The sequence below is a fragment of the Peromyscus californicus genome, unplaced genomic scaffold (assembly GCF_007827085.1).
Source record: "Peromyscus californicus insignis strain IS unplaced genomic scaffold, ASM782708v3 Scaffold_5__1_contigs__length_169319896, whole genome shotgun sequence".
NCBI lineage: Eukaryota > Metazoa > Chordata > Mammalia > Rodentia > Cricetidae > Peromyscus > Peromyscus californicus.
In genome coordinates, this window is record NW_026294573.1 from 51,787,679 (window position 1) to 51,806,347 (window position 18,669).

Below are 18,669 nucleotides of genomic sequence, written 5' to 3' on the forward strand. Positions count from 1 at the left end.
AGCTTGCAGGAATCAGCCCTCTCCTTCCACCCCGTGAATCCCAGAAATCAAACTCAGGTCGCACAGCTTGTGGGCGAGCGCCTTTGCCTGTGAGCCTCCTCCTCAGTCTGGAAGAAGTAACTATGATAAATATCCCACCATGGTCCTCAGGATGCCCAAAGGCTGTGCTGTTTTAGTTGCCCTTCGGCTCATCTGAGGTGTTATCACGTGGGCTCTGTGAGGTCTGTTTGGAGCAGGACTGTACTGCCCATGGGGTAACTTGCCTGAATCAAAAGTGCAATTTCAATGACAACTGTCGTAACTTGCACTCAGGTTGCACACAGAGTTCCTCAATCATTTATGTGCTTATTAACTCGTTCAGTTCCCATAATACTCTCTGTCAGATATCAGACTTGGCCCCTATTCACAGGTGGGGATTCTGAGCTTTAGAGATGCTAAGCAGAGCTCGTAACATTTCACATTAAGTGAAAACTAAGGCGCGAACCAAAGTCAATTCCAACTCATCCTATGAACTACTTCTTTGTGCAATGCAGAGTGCCACCCAGTGGTCTGTCTTCTATTTGGCATTATGTCGGAGGCAGTCCACAGAGGCACTGTGCAAGATAAAGCCCTGAACCCTTGGGTATGCTTAAATAGGGCAGCGCCTGCCTCGTGTGAAAAGATATCCTGATCTGGTCCCATCAGAGCAGCAGCAGTGTGAGGGGGCTAGGGGGTGAGGAGGAGCTTCTCGGGGTTCCCATTCCATTCTAGTTGTTGATTAAATGGTGATCTCTCCTACCCCCGACTCTTCCTCAGATCCTGTGATGGATCTTGAGAGCATCTTGGATTACCTAGGGCCCTCAAACCAATGACGAGTGTCCTTATAATACAAAAGAAGAGGACTAAGGGTGTGGCACAATGGTAGACTGCAGACTTGGAGCCTAGAGTTGAATCCCCAGCATAGAAGCAGGGTGGAAGAGAAGACAGGTTAACAGAGGTGGGAAGTCAGAAGCAGTGACTAGATACATGCCAGGAACACCTGGACCACCCAAAGTGGAAAACATCACAGAAGGGTCCTCCCGATACCATTTCTGCTGCTTTTTTTTTTTTTTTTAAGACTTCTGGTTTCCAGACATAGGAGATAATAAATTTCTTTTTTTTTTAAGCCCTCAGCTTGTGGCCATTTGTCTCAGCAGTCACAGGAAACCAACCTACAGTACATTTTTTAACTACCCGTGGATATGTCCATCTCTCCCGAGAGCACTTGGCCTTACCCATCTGTGTTCCGCCAGACACCTCACACAGTGACTGGCACACAGGGTATCAATGCTTGTCAAATGAATAAATCCATGTGTCTCAGGAGGCTGACTGCAATGCTAGATGCAATTCTGGAAGCTTCCTATCTATGGTATTACATTGAGCTGGGCCAGGGAACCACGTCATGCCACAGATCCAGCTCAAGGTATCACTCACACGGGGCTCAGCCCTCAAATCCAATGGGGGTCCATGGCTGAGCCTCACAGGGACTAGGGACCATTGCCTGGCCAGGCAAATCTAAGACACACTGTATGGCTGGAGTAGGATGAGATATCTCTGCAGTAGCTGGCGGCAGACATAGAAGTCCCTATCTTCGTCACCTCCTCCTCTGTCCGCCAACGGTCTCGGTATCTGAAATCACTGTAAAATCCTTAGAGTTGTCAGAATGTTCTGTTTACTAAACAAATAGTGCAGTGCTATTTGAATCACTATGGTGCTTAACAAGGCCGGTGCAGCCTCACACTAATGCCCAAGCCATGTACCACTTCGCTCGGATGTTCCGTCGGGAAGCTGGCAAGGGTAACATATGTGCCAAGCAGTTTTCTCATGGGTTTGACCACAAAGAGCTGGAGCATAGAGTGTGACCCCCACCTACGGAGGAAGCTCAACCTTCCTGACAGGTGCCAGTCTCACTCCCAATACCATCTGAGTGTTCTCTATACTTACTTCCTATTTGCTTCATTTAAAATCTTCCTTAAACTGTTTTTCATCTTGAGCCACAGGATGAATTTCATGGGGCCATGAAAGGGCTCATAGAGACTTGGAATATAACAGTTTTATTATTACCAAATCAAAAGGCCTCCTTTCCCTGTCCTCACCCAGTACTGCTAGCCTAGTTCTATATCCCAAACTCTTTGCTACCGTGGATCAGGTGGGTACTGGCTTAAGGCTTGGGGTTCTGGTTCCTGTGACATAGACCTGATGGGAATCTCTTCTTCATTACAGTCTTGGTATTTAGTCATTTGTTTGGTATTTTGTAAGCAAACCTTTCCAATGTGCACAGCTACAAGATGCCCCCTGAAAGCATGCTTGTGTACTCACCAGAGTGGAAGAGATCTCTGGGACAGACCACACGAGGTGGGAAGCGAACAGTGTGGTCTCTGTGGCAGAACACACAGGAAAGCGCAACAGCTGGGTCTCCCTCAGCATGAGCTATCTTCTAAGATCCTCTTCACAGGCAGTGTGTGCAAGGTGCACACGGTACCTCACTTCCCACGGCTCTGCCAGAACATATTCATCTGAACGCCAGCTCCTTCGGTGACCTCAGGGAGCAGCAAGCTCTCCAAATGATGCTGATATGACACTCACTCTTTTAGGGGAAGCTGTCTTTCCTATCTGTGGTACTTTCTTTGAAAGTCCTCAGTCATAACAAATTTCATCCTTTGAGAATAGATTTGAACTTTGGAAAGAGACAAAAAAAAATTGGCTGGAGCCATGTCTAATGAATAAAGTAGGTGTTCAAATCTCATTACATCATTTTAAGTGAAAAATGAAGCCTGACTATAAAATAATGTGACTGCTTTTCCTAGGTGGCCCATAAACCAGTGGCCTGAAAAATAATTCCCAAAGAGGCATTTCAAAAGGCTCTGAGCACTGGGCACGTGACGGGAGTGAGTACGCGGTCCCAGAGTGGCCACGTGCCAGGGAACAATACGAACTGGGATGTGGAAGCTCAAGTATGTTTGTTAAAAAAGAAATCCGATTGCTTACGCTCTTGAGAACGGGGTAGGAGGGGCAGGGACGTAGTCTCCTGGAGATACTGAAACTGGCCCTCCTCTCCTTGACAGCCTCGTCTCCCCTGGACAGGAAGTGGCAGAGAATAATGCCTCACTCACCTGCAGCAAGCCTTCACCAGCCTTCCTCCCCTTACAGACAGACACAGATAGTACCATGCCCAGGCTGGCCCTGCACTCCCTCAGACACCTCTTTCCCTTACCATAACCTCTTATCACGTCTGCTGGTGATGGCTTTGGCATATTGTGCTATCCCATTCATCAGAAGGTCCTTGAGTATGAAGACATCTCCACAGTCTCTAGTGTGCAGGACAGTGCACATCACCATGTTACTGCTGCTGTTCGGGTCTTGAGTGTCCCCAAAGGCCCATGTGCTAAAAGCTTGATCCCCAACATGGTATTGGGGAGAGGAAGTAGAACCTTCAAGAGGAAGAGCCCGGGGAGAGGTCTTTCTCTCAGTGGGGGCATGCCCTCAGGAGCCTGTGGGCCTCCACCCTCCTTCTGCATCTCCTGGCTTGTGATGTAAGTGACATTTGTTCTACCACATGCACCAAGTGTGCCTGCCCTAGTCTGCCTTCCCACAGACCCGTAAGCAGTGAGTCTGCCTGGCCGCAGACAGGAACCTCTAAAACCATTAGCCAAAACAAACATCTTTGCTTTGTAAGTTACTGTCTCGGGCATTTTGCTACAGCAACGAGAAGCTGACTAATAGAGACACTAAGGTCACTGCTCTTGACACAAACCGTTTGCCTCTGCCTCTCGTGAAGCTCCTAAAGCTTTACTCTGTGAATGTAGCTTCCCCTGCCTGGTAACCAAAACTAGCCACTAGGTCCACATCCAGACATGCAGCGACCTAAAGTATATAAGTGATTGCCGAAGGCTGAAGAAGGCAGGAAGGGTGACTAACTGCTAATTAATGGGATTTCTTTTAGTGTCAAAGACTAGACTGGGATGGTGGTTACATAATTCTGTGAATAAACTAAAAACTATTACCAGACACTGTGCTGTGTCCCTGCAGCCCCGCAACTGGAAAGGCTGAAGCATGAGGATCGCTCCTGAGCCCTGCGGTTGGGAGGCCAAACTGGAAAATACCCCAAAATATTAAATGGGATATACTTAAAATGGGTAAGCTGTCTGGGGTGAGTTATCTCCCAATAAAGCAATTAATTTTTAAAAGCGTCTCATAACAGGAAGGCTTATGCCCTCGCCCCTTCCTAAGGTAGCAGGTGAATGACTGATAATCAATTAAAACGACTGAATGACATTCACCACCAGATTTGGAAGAAATGCCTAGGGGTGGTGTGAGCCGCTGGTTGATCTTCAAAATTAATTTTACCTTTCATTTAGTTCAATGAATCCCAATATTTCATCTATCATGTAAGACCCAGAATAAAACAGGTGTTATTCCCTTCCCTTGGGAGGCTCAGCTGTTGTGGTTAGTAGATAAAACAAAATTGTTCCATGTAATCTTTACTCTACCCTATCGACTTGAATAAAGGTGGGGTGGGGACCAGCCATCTAGGACGAGACAGAAAAATAACCAGAGAGGGCTGGGCAACAAGAGATGACACATGATTCCTTTACACAAAAGAGCCATACACAGCCCTGAACTGCCCAGATGTGCTCCATGACAAAAGAGTTCCATTACTATCAACTTCTAAATGCTGTGGTTTGGAACTCCGTCATAGCAGCCAAACCTATATTCTGACTGATACGAAGAGTTAAGACTTCTGACCCAAGCAGAATCTAAAATATGTGGCATCTGCATATTTTTTAGGTCATGGCAAGACTATTACTTCTGCCAGCCTGGAACAGACCGCTGGCCAGTGAAGACTGCCACTGCAGGCAGATTGAAGAACCAGAGACATGAGCCCTGGCTTCATCCCACACTAAGGAACAGAGCGTAAGCAAGGGCTGGTAGGTGGAAACGGAGGTTATGACTCTGCCACAGGGCAGTTTTCTTCCACTGTGGCCTCAAAATGAGGCCACTCAAGGCCAGCCATTGGTGGCACTGCAGAGTAGTGATGATAGCTATCTGTCTGCAAAGCAGTGCTTGGCAAGAAAACCTGTGCCTCGAGGTATCCCAGGATTCCCTGTGAGGCAATGGGAGTCCGGGACCAGGCAGAAGAAGGATCGGCCTTCTTACCCACTAGTCTCTTCCCCTCATCCAAAGCGGCCATCAGCAATGGACAAATCAGGGTGGGGGAGATCACACACACAATAAATACAAATCAAAGTTTCTCTATGCATATAAGAACGTTCTCTGTGGTTACTAGGCCAAGGAACTGAGCAGACAAGGCCGGCAGCCCCCCCGAGTCTACAAGGGAATGTGCAACCACAGCCTGCAAAGGCAACCCTGTCATTTATGCCCCACCTTTCATCAAAAGAAGCCCCCAAAAGGGCGCGAGCATGCTTGATGCTGTCCACTATCCAGTGAGCAAAAGGGACAGGAAAAATCTTCCTCCCTGAGGGCAGAACCAGGGCTCCCCATGAACCCACCCATGGTCCCTCCACAGCTCTGAGTGTTTGCCTGGTCTTGTTTTCCTCTCCAGCTGAATAGACTGGACGCATGGTTTCCTACATATCTGTGCAAAGGACTGAAGGGTGACTTGGATATACTGAAGTGTCACCTTCCACTATAACTTGGAACATACCCTGGAGTACACATAACTTCCCATACGCACTGGATGCTGATTACTGTCACCACTGACCGGGGACGCTGAGTTTCCATTTTTTCACAGGGACCATCAAGTGGAGAAGCTATTTGTGGTTTAATCTTTCTTTCACACTATGATTCCCAAACTGGTTTTGATTCAATCCAGGAGTGGGAAAAGTGGCTTTGACCCAAAGGCTCAGAACTTCCCTCACTCGGGGTGCCCATGTCTTCCCTGTTTAAAGTCACTTAGACTGGCTGTGCATCTCAACCACCCCCAGGGGGAACCTGGCATGTAGAACACTGTCCTGGGCTTCTGTGGCTCCCTCCGTGAACCCACCCATTGGTGACCAGGGAGGAAAATACATTTTGTGCTGAGTCAACTTTGTTCAAAGCAGCCGAAGACAAATCCAAGCATTCCTTGCCAAAGGAAGCTGTGTCGAGTATCTTACAGGAAAACAGATCTCACTTCTCAGGTGACATTAGAGAGTGGAAAAGAAGACAGCATCTAAATTTGGAAAGACAGTTCTCTATGTTGTAGACAGCCTTATACACCTGATGTCATGTGTGTTGGTATTCCCCAAAATTGTTCTATTCGGGGTCTTCTTGTAGATGCATAGACATCATCTGTACATCAAAACTCTGGAAGCCCATTAATGCTGCCTAATTCAGTGTCCTCAAGATTTAATAGGATATTATCACAACCCCTGGAACTCCTTTCTCTGAAATACATTCACTTTGTTAGTTATTTGACTTTTCTATTGTTAAGAGACAGCATCCCACTTAACAGCCCATGCTGCCCTTGAACTTACAGGCCTCCTGCCTTAGTCTCCTGACTGCTGAGATTACAGGCGTGTGCTGCCATGCCCCATGAGATACACTTATTTATAGAAAAGATCAACTGTATGAAATATCAGAAGACCAAAGTCCCAGTTCCAATGCCACCAAGAGGCTGGACAAGTGAACCACGTTTCATCATCACAGTTCATCTTTTAAGAAATGCACCGGGGACAGCTTTCTCCAGATCTAGGCTGGTGAGTGTAGTTCTTGCTCATCAAGAAAACTTCTCTTTGCAACAGATGGAGACCATTACAGAAAAACACAACCAAACAAAATGCAAAGCTGCTTAGCTCATTCCCAATGGATAGATCTCCAACTTAACTCCCATACCTAAGGCTCAGAGATCATGGCAGAAGTGGGGAAGGAGATATTGTTAGAGGCAGAGGTTCAGGGAGTTTGCTGTGAGATTGTGTCCCCCTAGAAATGTCTGAAGCTACACCCAAAAGTCTCACCAATATGGCTGCCTAAATGTGAGCTGAACAAGGATAACACTAGACATGCTAAAGTGGAGGGGGAAACCTCACGAGGCCTCAAACCTCCAAAAAGAACTAAGGAATGCTGATGGGGAGAAACAGTCTTCCCCAGGGGAGAGCACATCAACTGGTTATCCAACAACAATGGTCAGTCCTGAGCACATACATACACGTAACATTGTTCAGGCTGAGCTGGTTGCATTTATGTATTTAGGAATATATATGTATGCATGTAACAGCAATTCATGAAGAAAGTGGCCATGGATTTGAGAGAAAGAGGAGTGGTGTGGAAGGGAAAGGGAAGGGAGAGATGATGTAATTACACTGTAATCTCAAAAAATAAAAGGAAAAAAGGAAGACACTGGAGCACCGATTATATTAATCCATCTTCTGTTACTATCATGAAATGCCTAAGCTAAATATAATACAAAGAGAAGAGACTGAGTGAGCATGCAGGCTTGAAGTTTGACAGTTGGAGCAAGTTCTCACCACCATTCAGACCAGTTCACAGGGCTGCCCTTCTGCACTAGCTAGTTTTATGTCACTTAACACAAGCTAAAGGCATCTGAGAGGAGAGAACCTAAATTAATAAAATGCTTCCTTCCATGAGACTAAGCTATAGGCAAGCCTGTAGGGCATTTTCTTACTTAGTGATCGGTGGAGGAGGACCTAGTCCACTCCACTGTGGGTAGTATCACCTGTGGGGTGGTGGTCCTGGGTTCTATAAGAAAGCGGACTGAGTGTCTTAGTTAGGGTTTCCATTACTGTGAAGAGACACCATGACCACGGCAACATTTAATTGTGGTGGCTCACTTACAGTCTGGAGGTTGAGTCATCCATTATCATCACGGTGGGAAGCAAGGCAGCATGCAGGCAGCCATGGTGCTGGAGAAGGAGCTGAGAGTTCTTACATCTTGACTTGCAGGCAATAGGAAGTGGCCTGTCTCAATGGGCATAGTTTGAGCATATATGAGACCTCAAAGCCCACCTCAACAGTAACACACTTCCTCCAACAAGGCCATACCTACCCCAACTAGGTCACAACTCCTAATAGTGCTACTCCCTTTGGGGGCCATTTTCTTTCAAGCCATGGGGAAGAAGCCAGTAAGCAGCACTCCTCCATGGCCTCTGCGTGAGCTCTTGCCTCCAGGTTCCTGCCCTGTTGAATTCCTTCCTTGATTTCCCTCCATGAACAGCGCTGTGGAAGTGTAAGTCAAATAAATGCTTTTCTCCCTAAATTGCTTTGGTCAGGGTGTTTCATCACAGCAAAAATAAATAACTCTAACACAGAAACTGGTACCAGGATCATGGGGTACTGTCGTGACAGGCATGACCGTGTGTTTTTAGGACTGTGGAAGGACTTTGGAACTTTGAACTTAAAAAGCCACTGAATGTTTGGTGAGTTTTTCTGTTGGAGCTTGGAAGATAAAAGTGTTGAGAAATGCAGGCGATGGAGGTGTGCTTGTGACATTCCAGGGGGAGTCTGAAGGTCACTCAGAAACTCTATAGGGGCTGTTGCATATTTTGAATAAAGAATCTGTGGTTCCTATCAGCTAGTGCTGAAGACTCAGATGTGGCTTTGAGTAACAAGATACCAGAACCTTTGCTTTGGTTGGACAATTAATGTTGGCCAGCTGGAACTGAGGAATTGATGATGATTAAGAAGAGACCAGCCGGGCGGTGGTGGCGCACGCCTTTAATCCCAGCACTCGGGAGGCAGAGCCAGGTGGATCTCTGTGAGTTCGAGGCCAGCCTGGGCTACCAAGTGAGTTCCAGGAAAAGGCGCAAAGCTACACAGAGAAACCCTGTCTCGAAAAAAACCAAAAAAAAAAAAAAAAAAAAAAAAAAAAAAAAAAAAAAAGAAGAGACCAGAATCACTGAGGAGAAAGCTAGAAGTGGTTCCTCGGGGACAACACACAGAAGCGATGTTCCAGAGATGGCCTAAGTTGTACTTCGTGCTGGCAGCCAAACTTGGTCATGCATAAGAGTCACCCAGGTGGTACTGGTTTTCAAGGCATGAAGGGGTCATCGAGAGCACCTGAGGATTGGCCCTGGGAGAGGCCAGGATGATGAAGATGCAGCCTCAGTAGCAGGTGAAGTCCCAGGACTAAAGGGTCATGCAGAGAAGTCAAGGCTTGGCACCGTAAAGAGAGTCCAGGAGAGGCTATTAGATAAAGTGCAGCCCAGTTGTAGCAGGAGACACTGAGGTCATGGGGTGACCACCAAGGAAAGCTGCAGGCATGAAGCAGAGCCCACCTTAACCTAGAAGACAAGCTGTGTGTGCAGCATCGGGGGACACAGAGAAGTGATGCTAGCTCTTTGGAAGGGCCCACAAGATCTGAGGAGAACCCCAGACAATGGACATTGAGTCAATTTACAGCTGGAGTTTGGTTTTGCTTTGTTCAGACTAGGACTGTACCCCAGTCCTTCTCTCTTGGGATACGAAAGTTAAACTTATTTTGATTTTACAGAAGCCAACAGTTGAGAGACTTAGAACTTTTAGAGAGATATTGGAATTTTATAGAGACTTGGAATTAAGAAGAGACTTTGGATTTTAAAAAGACTTGGAATTTGTATAAGGTCTGAATTTTAAAGTGTTTGAATTTGTAAAGACTGTTGGGTTTTTCAAGTTTGTAGAATGTTTTATGCTGTGATGTTGATATTAATGTGCAATCCTGGGGATAAACAAGAAAGGAAAGGTTGTGGCTTAACAATGATGTGTTTGTGTGTCAAGTTGACAAGGGATCAGTTGTGCTAGATAGTTTTACGTAAACCTAACACAAGCTAAAGTCATCTGAGGGGAGCAAACCTTGAGTGAGAAATTGCCTCCATGAAATTGGGCTATAGACAAACCTATAGGGCACATCTTAATTAGAGATTGATGAAGGAGAATCCAGCCCATTGTAGGTGGGTACACCCCTGGGCTAGTGGTCCTGGGAACTATAAGAAAGCAGGTTAGGTAAGCCATGGGGAGCAGCAAGCCAGTAAGCAGCTCACCTCCATAGCCTCTGCATGAGCTCCTGCCTGCAGGTTCCAGCCCTGAGCTCCCCAACTATGAGCTCAGCTCTGAAGCCACCTGAGTGGCTAGCTATGACTGGGCATATGACCAAGTATTCCAGGGAACTGGGAGAGAATGGATGGGGCAGTTCCAACTTGCCTGCTTCGCTTTCTTGCCCATGTGGCTGGGCCTGCCTGCAGAGCGCTCTTTCTGTGTGTATAAGAGCTGAAATCTAGTCCCCCTACTAGAAAGAAAAAGAAGTCAAGCTCAAATTTCCCTCCCCACAAGCTTCACAACCAGGAACAACTGACTCTTTAGCACCCTACCGAAAAACACACCACACAGAACTGCAGCGCCTCCATCCTGTTCTCTTAAGGGCCCATTTATTTTTTCTACAAGTCATGTTTTCTAACAGGGACTCCTTGTGCCGTCCTTCTTCCCCTAAGATGGCATATAAGCCAGACATTGTAATGGTCTCGTCATATTTTTCTAGAACTTTTCACCAATGTGTTTTGTTGTTATCAGTTTGTGGGACCCCCCCCCCAATGGTTGAGCAGACACAAGGTTTCCTACTGTGAGTCCACTGGAGAACAAACCTGTCGGGTATTTCATCTGCTGATCACACCATTACCATCCCAGGGCAAATTTACAATACAGAGATGCTCATGACTGTGAAATTCACGACACCCTGCCCTCTCATACGAGGAATTATAGTCTACCATTTACTTGGGAGCAAAATTTAATGTTAAATGATTAAATGTGTCTAGCCTTTACATATAACCCCCCTTTCCCTGGGGGTCTCTCGACAAACACCTGCCTGGCTCACTGTTTAGCTTATGCAGAGCTCTGCTCCACTGAGGCTGACCAAGGAGGCTTCCCCAACTTCCACATTAAGAGCTGCAGTCTCTAAAATGTTCTCTCCTTTACCAGTGTATTTTTTTTTCAAAGGATCTGTCTTCATGTGACACTTATATTTCCCTGAAGCAGAGCCCCGGAGCTCTGTGAGATCAGACACACTTCTAGTCACTGCTGTGGCCCTAGTATGAAAAACAGCACATAGCAGGAGCCAGTAAGTATTTATCAAATTAGTCACTCATCCTAACACAATGTCACTTTTCCCAATCTAATTTTGATTCCATATTTAAAAAACACACACACAAAATTTACTCTTAAGCAGGGAGAATGCTTTCCTCTTTTGCCTTTTTATTTTATGGTGTTTGTCTGCATGTACGTATATTGGCACCATTTGAGTTCCTGGTGTCCACAGAGGCCAGAAGAGGGCATCACATCCTTTAGCATTGGCGTTTGTGGGTGCTACAAATCTGGGTCCTCTTCAAGAGCAACAAGCGGTCTTAAACGCTGAGCCATCTCTCCAGCCTCCTTTTTAATCTTTCATATTCCAGCAATAGATCTGATTAAGGAAGCAAAGACTATCCACTTATTTTTAGGAAGAACATTTGTGAAACTCAGAAATTCCCAAACAACTTAATTCAAAGTCTTAGGTGACCAGGGGTTAGAGGTATGGCTCGGTGGTACAGTGCTGAACTAACATGGCTGAGGCCCTGGGATCTATGCCCAGACTGAAGGATAAAAACCACAAAGATGAGTTGTAATCAAGCATCAGTCTCTAACAGCGACTCCTCCCCACCCTTCCTGCTGCTCTCCTCTCCTGAGAGGCGGGCGCACATCCTCTGCTCTCCGCAGGCTGCGGCCTCAGTTCCAACACTAAGGTGCTGCAGGCCGCAGGAATATATCATAAGAACTCAGCTGGTTATGGCAAAGTCACTACCTGGAGGAATCAGGGAATTCCTCCAGAGGAAGCCAAATCCCAAGGAGTTTTTGGTGTTACTTGGCTTGTTATATATCAGCTGTATTCTGTTATGAAAATCAATTGACTTTTCCCTAAGAAGAGCTAACAGTGTGGACTGATCACTCTCTGGACATACACATTCCAGGTGTTTGGAGAACTGCCTCAGGAAAGGCTTTCTCTGGAATCAGATATCTCGCTTGGCCACTTTCAAGGACTAGCAGTTATAACAGTCCACATGCAAGACAAATTCCACAAGGAGACACCACCTAGGTCAGGTGGATGTTCAGTAATAAATAGCTTTACACAGTTCAGCTCGGACCCTCCTTTCTTACAGCCTTACTAAGTTTATAGACTGCTAACTCCTTATCTAACCACTTCTAAGAATATTTAGATAACTTTCTGTGCTAACAGCTATGCTCAGCCCAAACCCCAGTTCAAGCCTCCCTGCAATTATCATCATTGGCAGCATCCGGCCAGGTCCATCCCCAGATGAAGGAAAGTACCTTATCAGAGATACCTCTGTACGCTCTAAGAACAGACTTAAGCATACGGGCTACCTGTTTGAGAAGGCCTGGCGGATGTGCCAATTAAGCTTTACTTCCTCCTTTCCCAAACCTTACCTCTAGTTCCAGATCTCCCTTTAGCTATCACCAGAGGCATCTAGCTGTACAGGTTGCCTAGCGACTGAGCACACTTTCCCCCCACCCTGCAGAAAAATGGCAGATAGCTTGGACAGATATGAGTCTCAGGAAAAAAGATGACAGTTTTATTTTCTCCCACTGACCTAGCAACTTATAGATTCTTAACCTTTCCTACCAATCATGTTTAAGATTATAGTTGAGCACATAAGAGCCCTCTTCTTAGATATTACCTGAATTTAGCCTTTAGTTAATTCATTTCCCCATTGGTCACTTCCCTTTGGGGTTGCAAATGATAATTAACCGTTACTGCCTCCCTATGTGATTCTTATCACCCTTCCGTTTGACCCTGGAAGCCTGGCTTTGCACTGCTAAGGGAATACTGCTTGTAAGTGTATATATACCAGGACTTCCAGGGCACGGGGAGACAAAGAAGAGAAATGAGAATGGAAGAACTAGATGGGTAAGAACTTGAGAGGAACAAACTGAGATGGGGAAGAACTAGACTGAAGGGCTAGAAGAGAGGACTAGAGGAACGAGATGGAAGATGAGGAAGAGCCAGATGGGGAAGAACAAGATGAGGAAGAGCCAGATGAGAGAGAAGGAGATGGGAGAGGAGATGATATGGGAAAGAACTAGATAGATGAGAACCTAGAAGGGACAGAACTAGATGAAGGAATTAAGATAGAACCTAGAGGGGACAGCAGATAAATATAGAGAGAAATCAGGCAAGAAAGGAGCTAGACATGAGAGCAGGATAGAAGCTATATATAGAGAGAGAACTATCACAAAATAATAAAGTGTATGAACTAAGGAGTTTCGTGTACACAGATTCATTTCTTTTCATCAAAGATTAATTATCAGCTGGTTACAGATTCTTCCCGGACCCTGGGAGGGGACTACGGAGGGGCTGGACCCCCAGAGTCCCCGATACTAAGGAAATGGCTTGGCCGGTAAAAACGCTGCTCTGCAAGCATCAGGACCTGGGTTCAATCTGCAGACACTCCCTACAAAGATGCCAGGTGGGTATGCTTGTAATCCTAGTGCTGGGAAGTGCTGGCAGATACAGGTAGAACCCTGGGGCTCCCTGGCCAGCCAACCTCGCTGGCCTGGCTAGCTCCAGGCCAAAGAGAGAACCTATGTCAGAAAACAGGGTGGATGGTTGATGTGCCTGAAGAACCCGAGGTTGCCCTCTGATCTCCACATGCATGTATACACATGTGCCCAGACAAAGGAACACACTCACTCACACATGCACCCATGCACAGATACAGTTCAGGCTCACTTATTTCAAATCCAGAATTTTCTCTCTTTTTAATTCTGCTTTTTTTTTCTATGTGTAAGCATCATTAATGTTCTACCTCTCCCAAAAGCAAAGGTATCCTAAGTGGGAAATGGCATTATCTTCTTCAGCCTGGCATTTACTGCTGACTCAAAAACAGAAAGTATGAAGAGAGGAATTATTCAAAAGTTGCTGATAATTAAGAATTTTTGAAGCAGGACCTTATTAAACTTTTTAAACAGGTGGTGTATCAAAAAGTGACTCAAAAAGGGTTCCCTGCTAAGTCAGTCCTGCCCCAAAGACACAGCACCACTTCTGGGGCTTGCCAGCCTAGCTTACTTGGAGAATTCTAGGCCAATGAGGGACCCCTTTCTCAAGGGGGAAAATATAGTGCATGAAGAGCGGCGTTCTGGTCTCCACACACATGTGCATATACACACAGGTGCACCTGTCCACACATGTGCACTCACCCACATACACACAGGCCGAAACAGAGGCATTCGTCCCAAATGGGGGGCAGGAGGGTCTCAAAGCCTGGGTGGCCTGACCTGTGACTGAAGAGCCTACACTCTGGTCAGTGGAGTTCAGGCCCATTGGTACAGGCTGCACCTGTCACTGAAAGGGACCGCTGTGCAATATAAAGGTTCTTAACCCAGCCTGCTTAAACAGCTCCTTCCCAAGAAAGCACAATGTGGACAATACATTCATTTTCTTGTTTTTGCTTTGTATGTGATACTGTGCTTTCAATGTTGTCTACACTGGTGATTCACAGTTCAAGGTAACCAGACAAGGAGTCACCAAATACTACCTTTGGCCCAGGTACTGTAGGTACAGTCTGAATTTTCTAATCACCAAGTTCCACACCCATGGGTCCTATCAATCAAGGACTGACAATATTCAGAAAGCACAAAAATAATGCAAAGGGGTAATAAAATATAATACAGAGGCCAGTAAAATAGCTTAGTAGGTAAGAGCATTTGCTGTTAAATTGAGTACCTAAGTTCAAGTCCCAAGACCCACATGGTAGGGGAAAACCAAATTCCACAGTTGTTCCCACCTCCACATGCTTGCTGTGACACACACACACACACATACACACACACAGAGTTGTCCCCACCTCTACATGTTTGCTGTGACACACACACACACAGACACACAGACACACACACACACACACACACACACACACACACATACACACAGAGTTGTCCCCACCTCTACATGCTTGCTGTGACACACACACACACACACACACACACACACACACACACACACACGCACACACATTAAAAATGAATGTAAGACATATAAAAACACCTACATTGTATTCTCACTCAGCACAGTATCTATGCTGTATTTGGTTTTATGATATAGAGATGATTTAAGGTAAGTGCATGAATTACAAGCAAGTACCATCTCATCTTATAAAGGGACTTTTCGAGAAACAAGAACCTCACTATACAATAACAAATTCGAGAGACTAGTGATAGTGAAGCGGTTTTTGTTACACCATTCTGCACACAGAGATGCCAGCATCGAGAAGAGGCAAAAAGGGCTGCTGTGCTGACTTGGTGCAAGTCAGTGGTTTCTAAAGTCCTTGATCCTGAGAAATCCCTGCCCTCTTTTTTCCACAGACTTGGTACTCCAGAGAGGTACACTCTCCATAGTCTTCTAGCATGGCTGCCTTCCCAAATTCCCCATCCTACCGGTTCAGAATGCAAAGCCTCCTCTAGTGAATATTTCGGGGCTTGAGACTACTACCTTTTCTGACCCTGGACTCAGTCAAGTAGCAGACTGCCTGCAACTTCCCAGCTCTCAAGAGTCTTCAGACAAGCAGGTGCCAGCTGCCAGCTAGCAGAGAGAGGCCTGGTGCCCCCCTGCTTCTCCGTGGTTCTACAATGAGCTCTAACTGCTCCTCATAGTGAAAATGGACCATAACAATTTACTTCTTAAAGACATCATCTTTTATAGAATTTGGTAAGTGAAGGGGTCCTGGACCAATACTCCTGAGCATGCCTAGGGAAGTACCAGGTATTATAGGTAAAATACAGTCCTATCGTAAACTTACCCTCCAGTGGGGACATATGACACGCAGACATAATTTCATTGGAATTGGATTCATCTACTCTAGTGGTATCTACGGGAAAGGAGCCGTTGCTTTTTGAAGATTCGATCTGAACTGCATCACACCAGAAGAGTTACACATGTACACCCTTGGTGAGTAGAGGTACTTAATGAAGTCAGAGCAGCAAGCTGAGGACAAAAACCTAGGGAACCGCTAGGGTGTAAGCACGGCAGACGGTCGGTGACAAATTTCCAGAGCAGAGTCAGCAAAGTGCTCCAGGCAAGGAATGACTGTTGAGCGCAAAACCAGCCATGCCAAATGCAGGGGAAAGGTGAAGGCCTACAGCGGTGCTGCCCAGAAGGAGCAGCCGGAGGCACGAGCAGCCGGAGGGAGCATTTCAGCGGAGACCAAAGCAAGGTGCTGAGTGGACAGGGTGTGAGAACCAGTGAATACAGAAAGTTTGGCTAAAGAGAGGAGAGCAACGGGCCAGCAGGTACAAGGTGATGATGTTTAAGAACTGGTTTTGTCTTCACTGATTCTTCCCTTCCCACACCACAGTACTCCCAAAGGGACAGATATCCACTTGAACCCTAAAACCCCCACTATACAGAAAGCTAAGGTCAGGGCTCATGTCTGCGCACCTCCCTCTCCCCAACTCGTTCTCTGTACAGGGCACAGGCCGGGGAACTACTGAATGAGGAACTTATGAGCACAGGTGGGGACGGAGAGAGCTCCCACACATAGCTACTGAGTGTTCTCTCTCCCCTCATGGAAAGTTGTGGTGGTCTGAAAACCCAGGGGCAGAGAAAAAGAAACCCTGACTTCTTTCACTGTGCTTCTAAATGTCTGATCCACCCAGGAAAGTCGACAGAGCTCAGTTTAGATCTTGACAACCCGAAAAAGGAGGTCCTAAAATTTATTTGATTCTCAGAAGCTGCTCAAGTTCTTGGGACTGGCAGGTCTGTGCCAGATTCAATGCTCCCGCTAAGTTCTGGTAAATTCTTTAACCTGCCCAGGCTTCAGTACTCTCATTGGTGACTTGAAAGTACCCATAATAGCATCTTCCTTATAGGGCTCCAAGAGGATCCCTGAGACACACCAGTGAAGTGTTTGTCATGGTGCTTGGCCAGACAGCTTAAAATATGTTAACTGAAAAACAAAGTACTGCTAAAATGAATAAATGTAACTGCTGATGGGAATGAACACCAGAGGAGCTGAGTGTCAGTCAAACATTATTTTAAATATACAAAGAAAACATGTTCCCAAAACGCCTTAGAAAATATCTTGTGGAAACAACCAATTCCGACTTTGCAAATCCACATTTTTGTTCATCAGATTTACAGAAAAAAAAAATATTTAAGTTTCACCTCTCTAGTGGACTTTCCCAATTAAGACAGTTAACCTCCCTTAACCGGGGGTGGGGGGTGGGCGGGACCGGGGGCGTTGCATTGCATTAATTTCCTGGCCTGTCAGGACAGCTGCTTGCATAAGAGAGCCCTTGGGTATATTGTTTCTGTTTTAATGAAAATTCAGCTCCAGCCCCCTTAGTGGAACAGGTCCAGTGAACTACCCAGCAGAGACTGGACTTTTCAAAAGCCTGCACCCCAGGCAGCAGGCCGAGCAGGGGCAGAAGCGCCTTCCCCAAGCCAACAAGAGGAGGTGGGGGGTGGTAGGGGGGAGGCCTGGCACCTGCCCACCCAGATCGCTGGCCTGACACTCCAGGGTATAAGCCCTCGGATCGCCCGCCCTTCCAGCGCCAGGCCGGGAGCCAGAGGGAGGCGCCCCAGTCCCAGACCAGAATAGCTTGGCGCCGAGGTGGGTCTGTACCGCGACGGGCTCACCTTTCCCTGCAGAGCCACTGAGAAACTTGGGGGCGGGCAGGGGGGAGGCGGGGTAATGCCAAGGTCAAGGGAGCGTGCGCGGGGCGGGGACGGGACAGAGGCGCACACGGAAGCGTGGGCCCGGAGGAGCCCGCACGTCGCGCACGCCCGGCCCGGCCCCGCTCGTCCCTTACCCCGTTGGCGGCGGCGATGCGGACGATAAGCTGGATGGCCTCGGTCATGTAGAAGCGGCCGTCCCCGCCCACCACCAGTGTGGCCTCCTGCCTCAGCGCCGGCTCCACGGTGGAGATGATGCTCTGGATGAAATTCTCCGCGTAGTTGGCGTTGCTCTGGAACACTTTGACCCGCTTCCGCAACCCGCTCGTACCAGGCTTCTGGTCCGGGTACGCCTGCGTCTTCATCGTCACGATCTTCACCATGGTGGCGGTGAGCTGCCGGGCGACAGTGACTGCGGCGTCTGCTGTTGGGGCTGCTGCAGGCGAGGGCGCAGGGTCCGCTGGGCCCTCCTCCTGGAAGCGACCGCCCAGGGCCCGCCCACGTCGCCAAAGTCCGGCAGCCTGGGAAGGGGGACAGGTCACGGGGTCGAGAGGGGCGGAGTCTCCCTGACGGACACCTGAGCCAATAGTCTATATAAAGAAACCAGCTCTTTCATTGAGGGGCAGAGCTTAGTGTAAGGACAGGTCATAGGGCAAGGACGAAGAGTTCAATGCTGTTCCCCATGATTGGGCTAGAGTACCACGTATAGAAACTCTAGAAGCCTGTCTGAAGGACAGAAATGCCATCCTCCGACTTTTTTTTTTTTCTGCAAGGGCAGAATCAACGCCAAAGTTAAATTAGACTTTCTGCTTTGTACGTGTTTGCTATGGACTAGGTTATCACTACTTTATTAGTGATAGTGGGTATCCAAAGAACTGATTTGTTGTGTATAGTGGCTAAATCTTTCAAAAGTAGTAGTTTTATCTTTCCCTGCTTATGCTTCCAAAACTGAAAATTCTAATAATAAAATCCTTCTTCACAACGAGGAAGTTCAACTCAGATTG

General features: G+C 47.0%; 1 protein-coding gene across 1 annotated transcript in view; it reads right to left on the reverse strand.

The window, feature by feature from the left end:
* Pgm1 (phosphoglucomutase 1) overlaps positions 1-18,183 on the reverse strand; it is a 63,315-nt gene extending 45,132 nt beyond the window's left edge. Inside the window, exon 1 of the mRNA XM_052717038.1 lies at positions 17,803-18,183. Within this exon, the coding sequence (XP_052572998.1) occupies positions 17,803-18,048 (246 nt within the window). The 5' untranslated portion in view covers positions 18,049-18,183. The remainder of the gene's footprint in view (positions 1-17,802) is intronic.
* Positions 18,184-18,669: the final 486 nt, after the last annotated feature.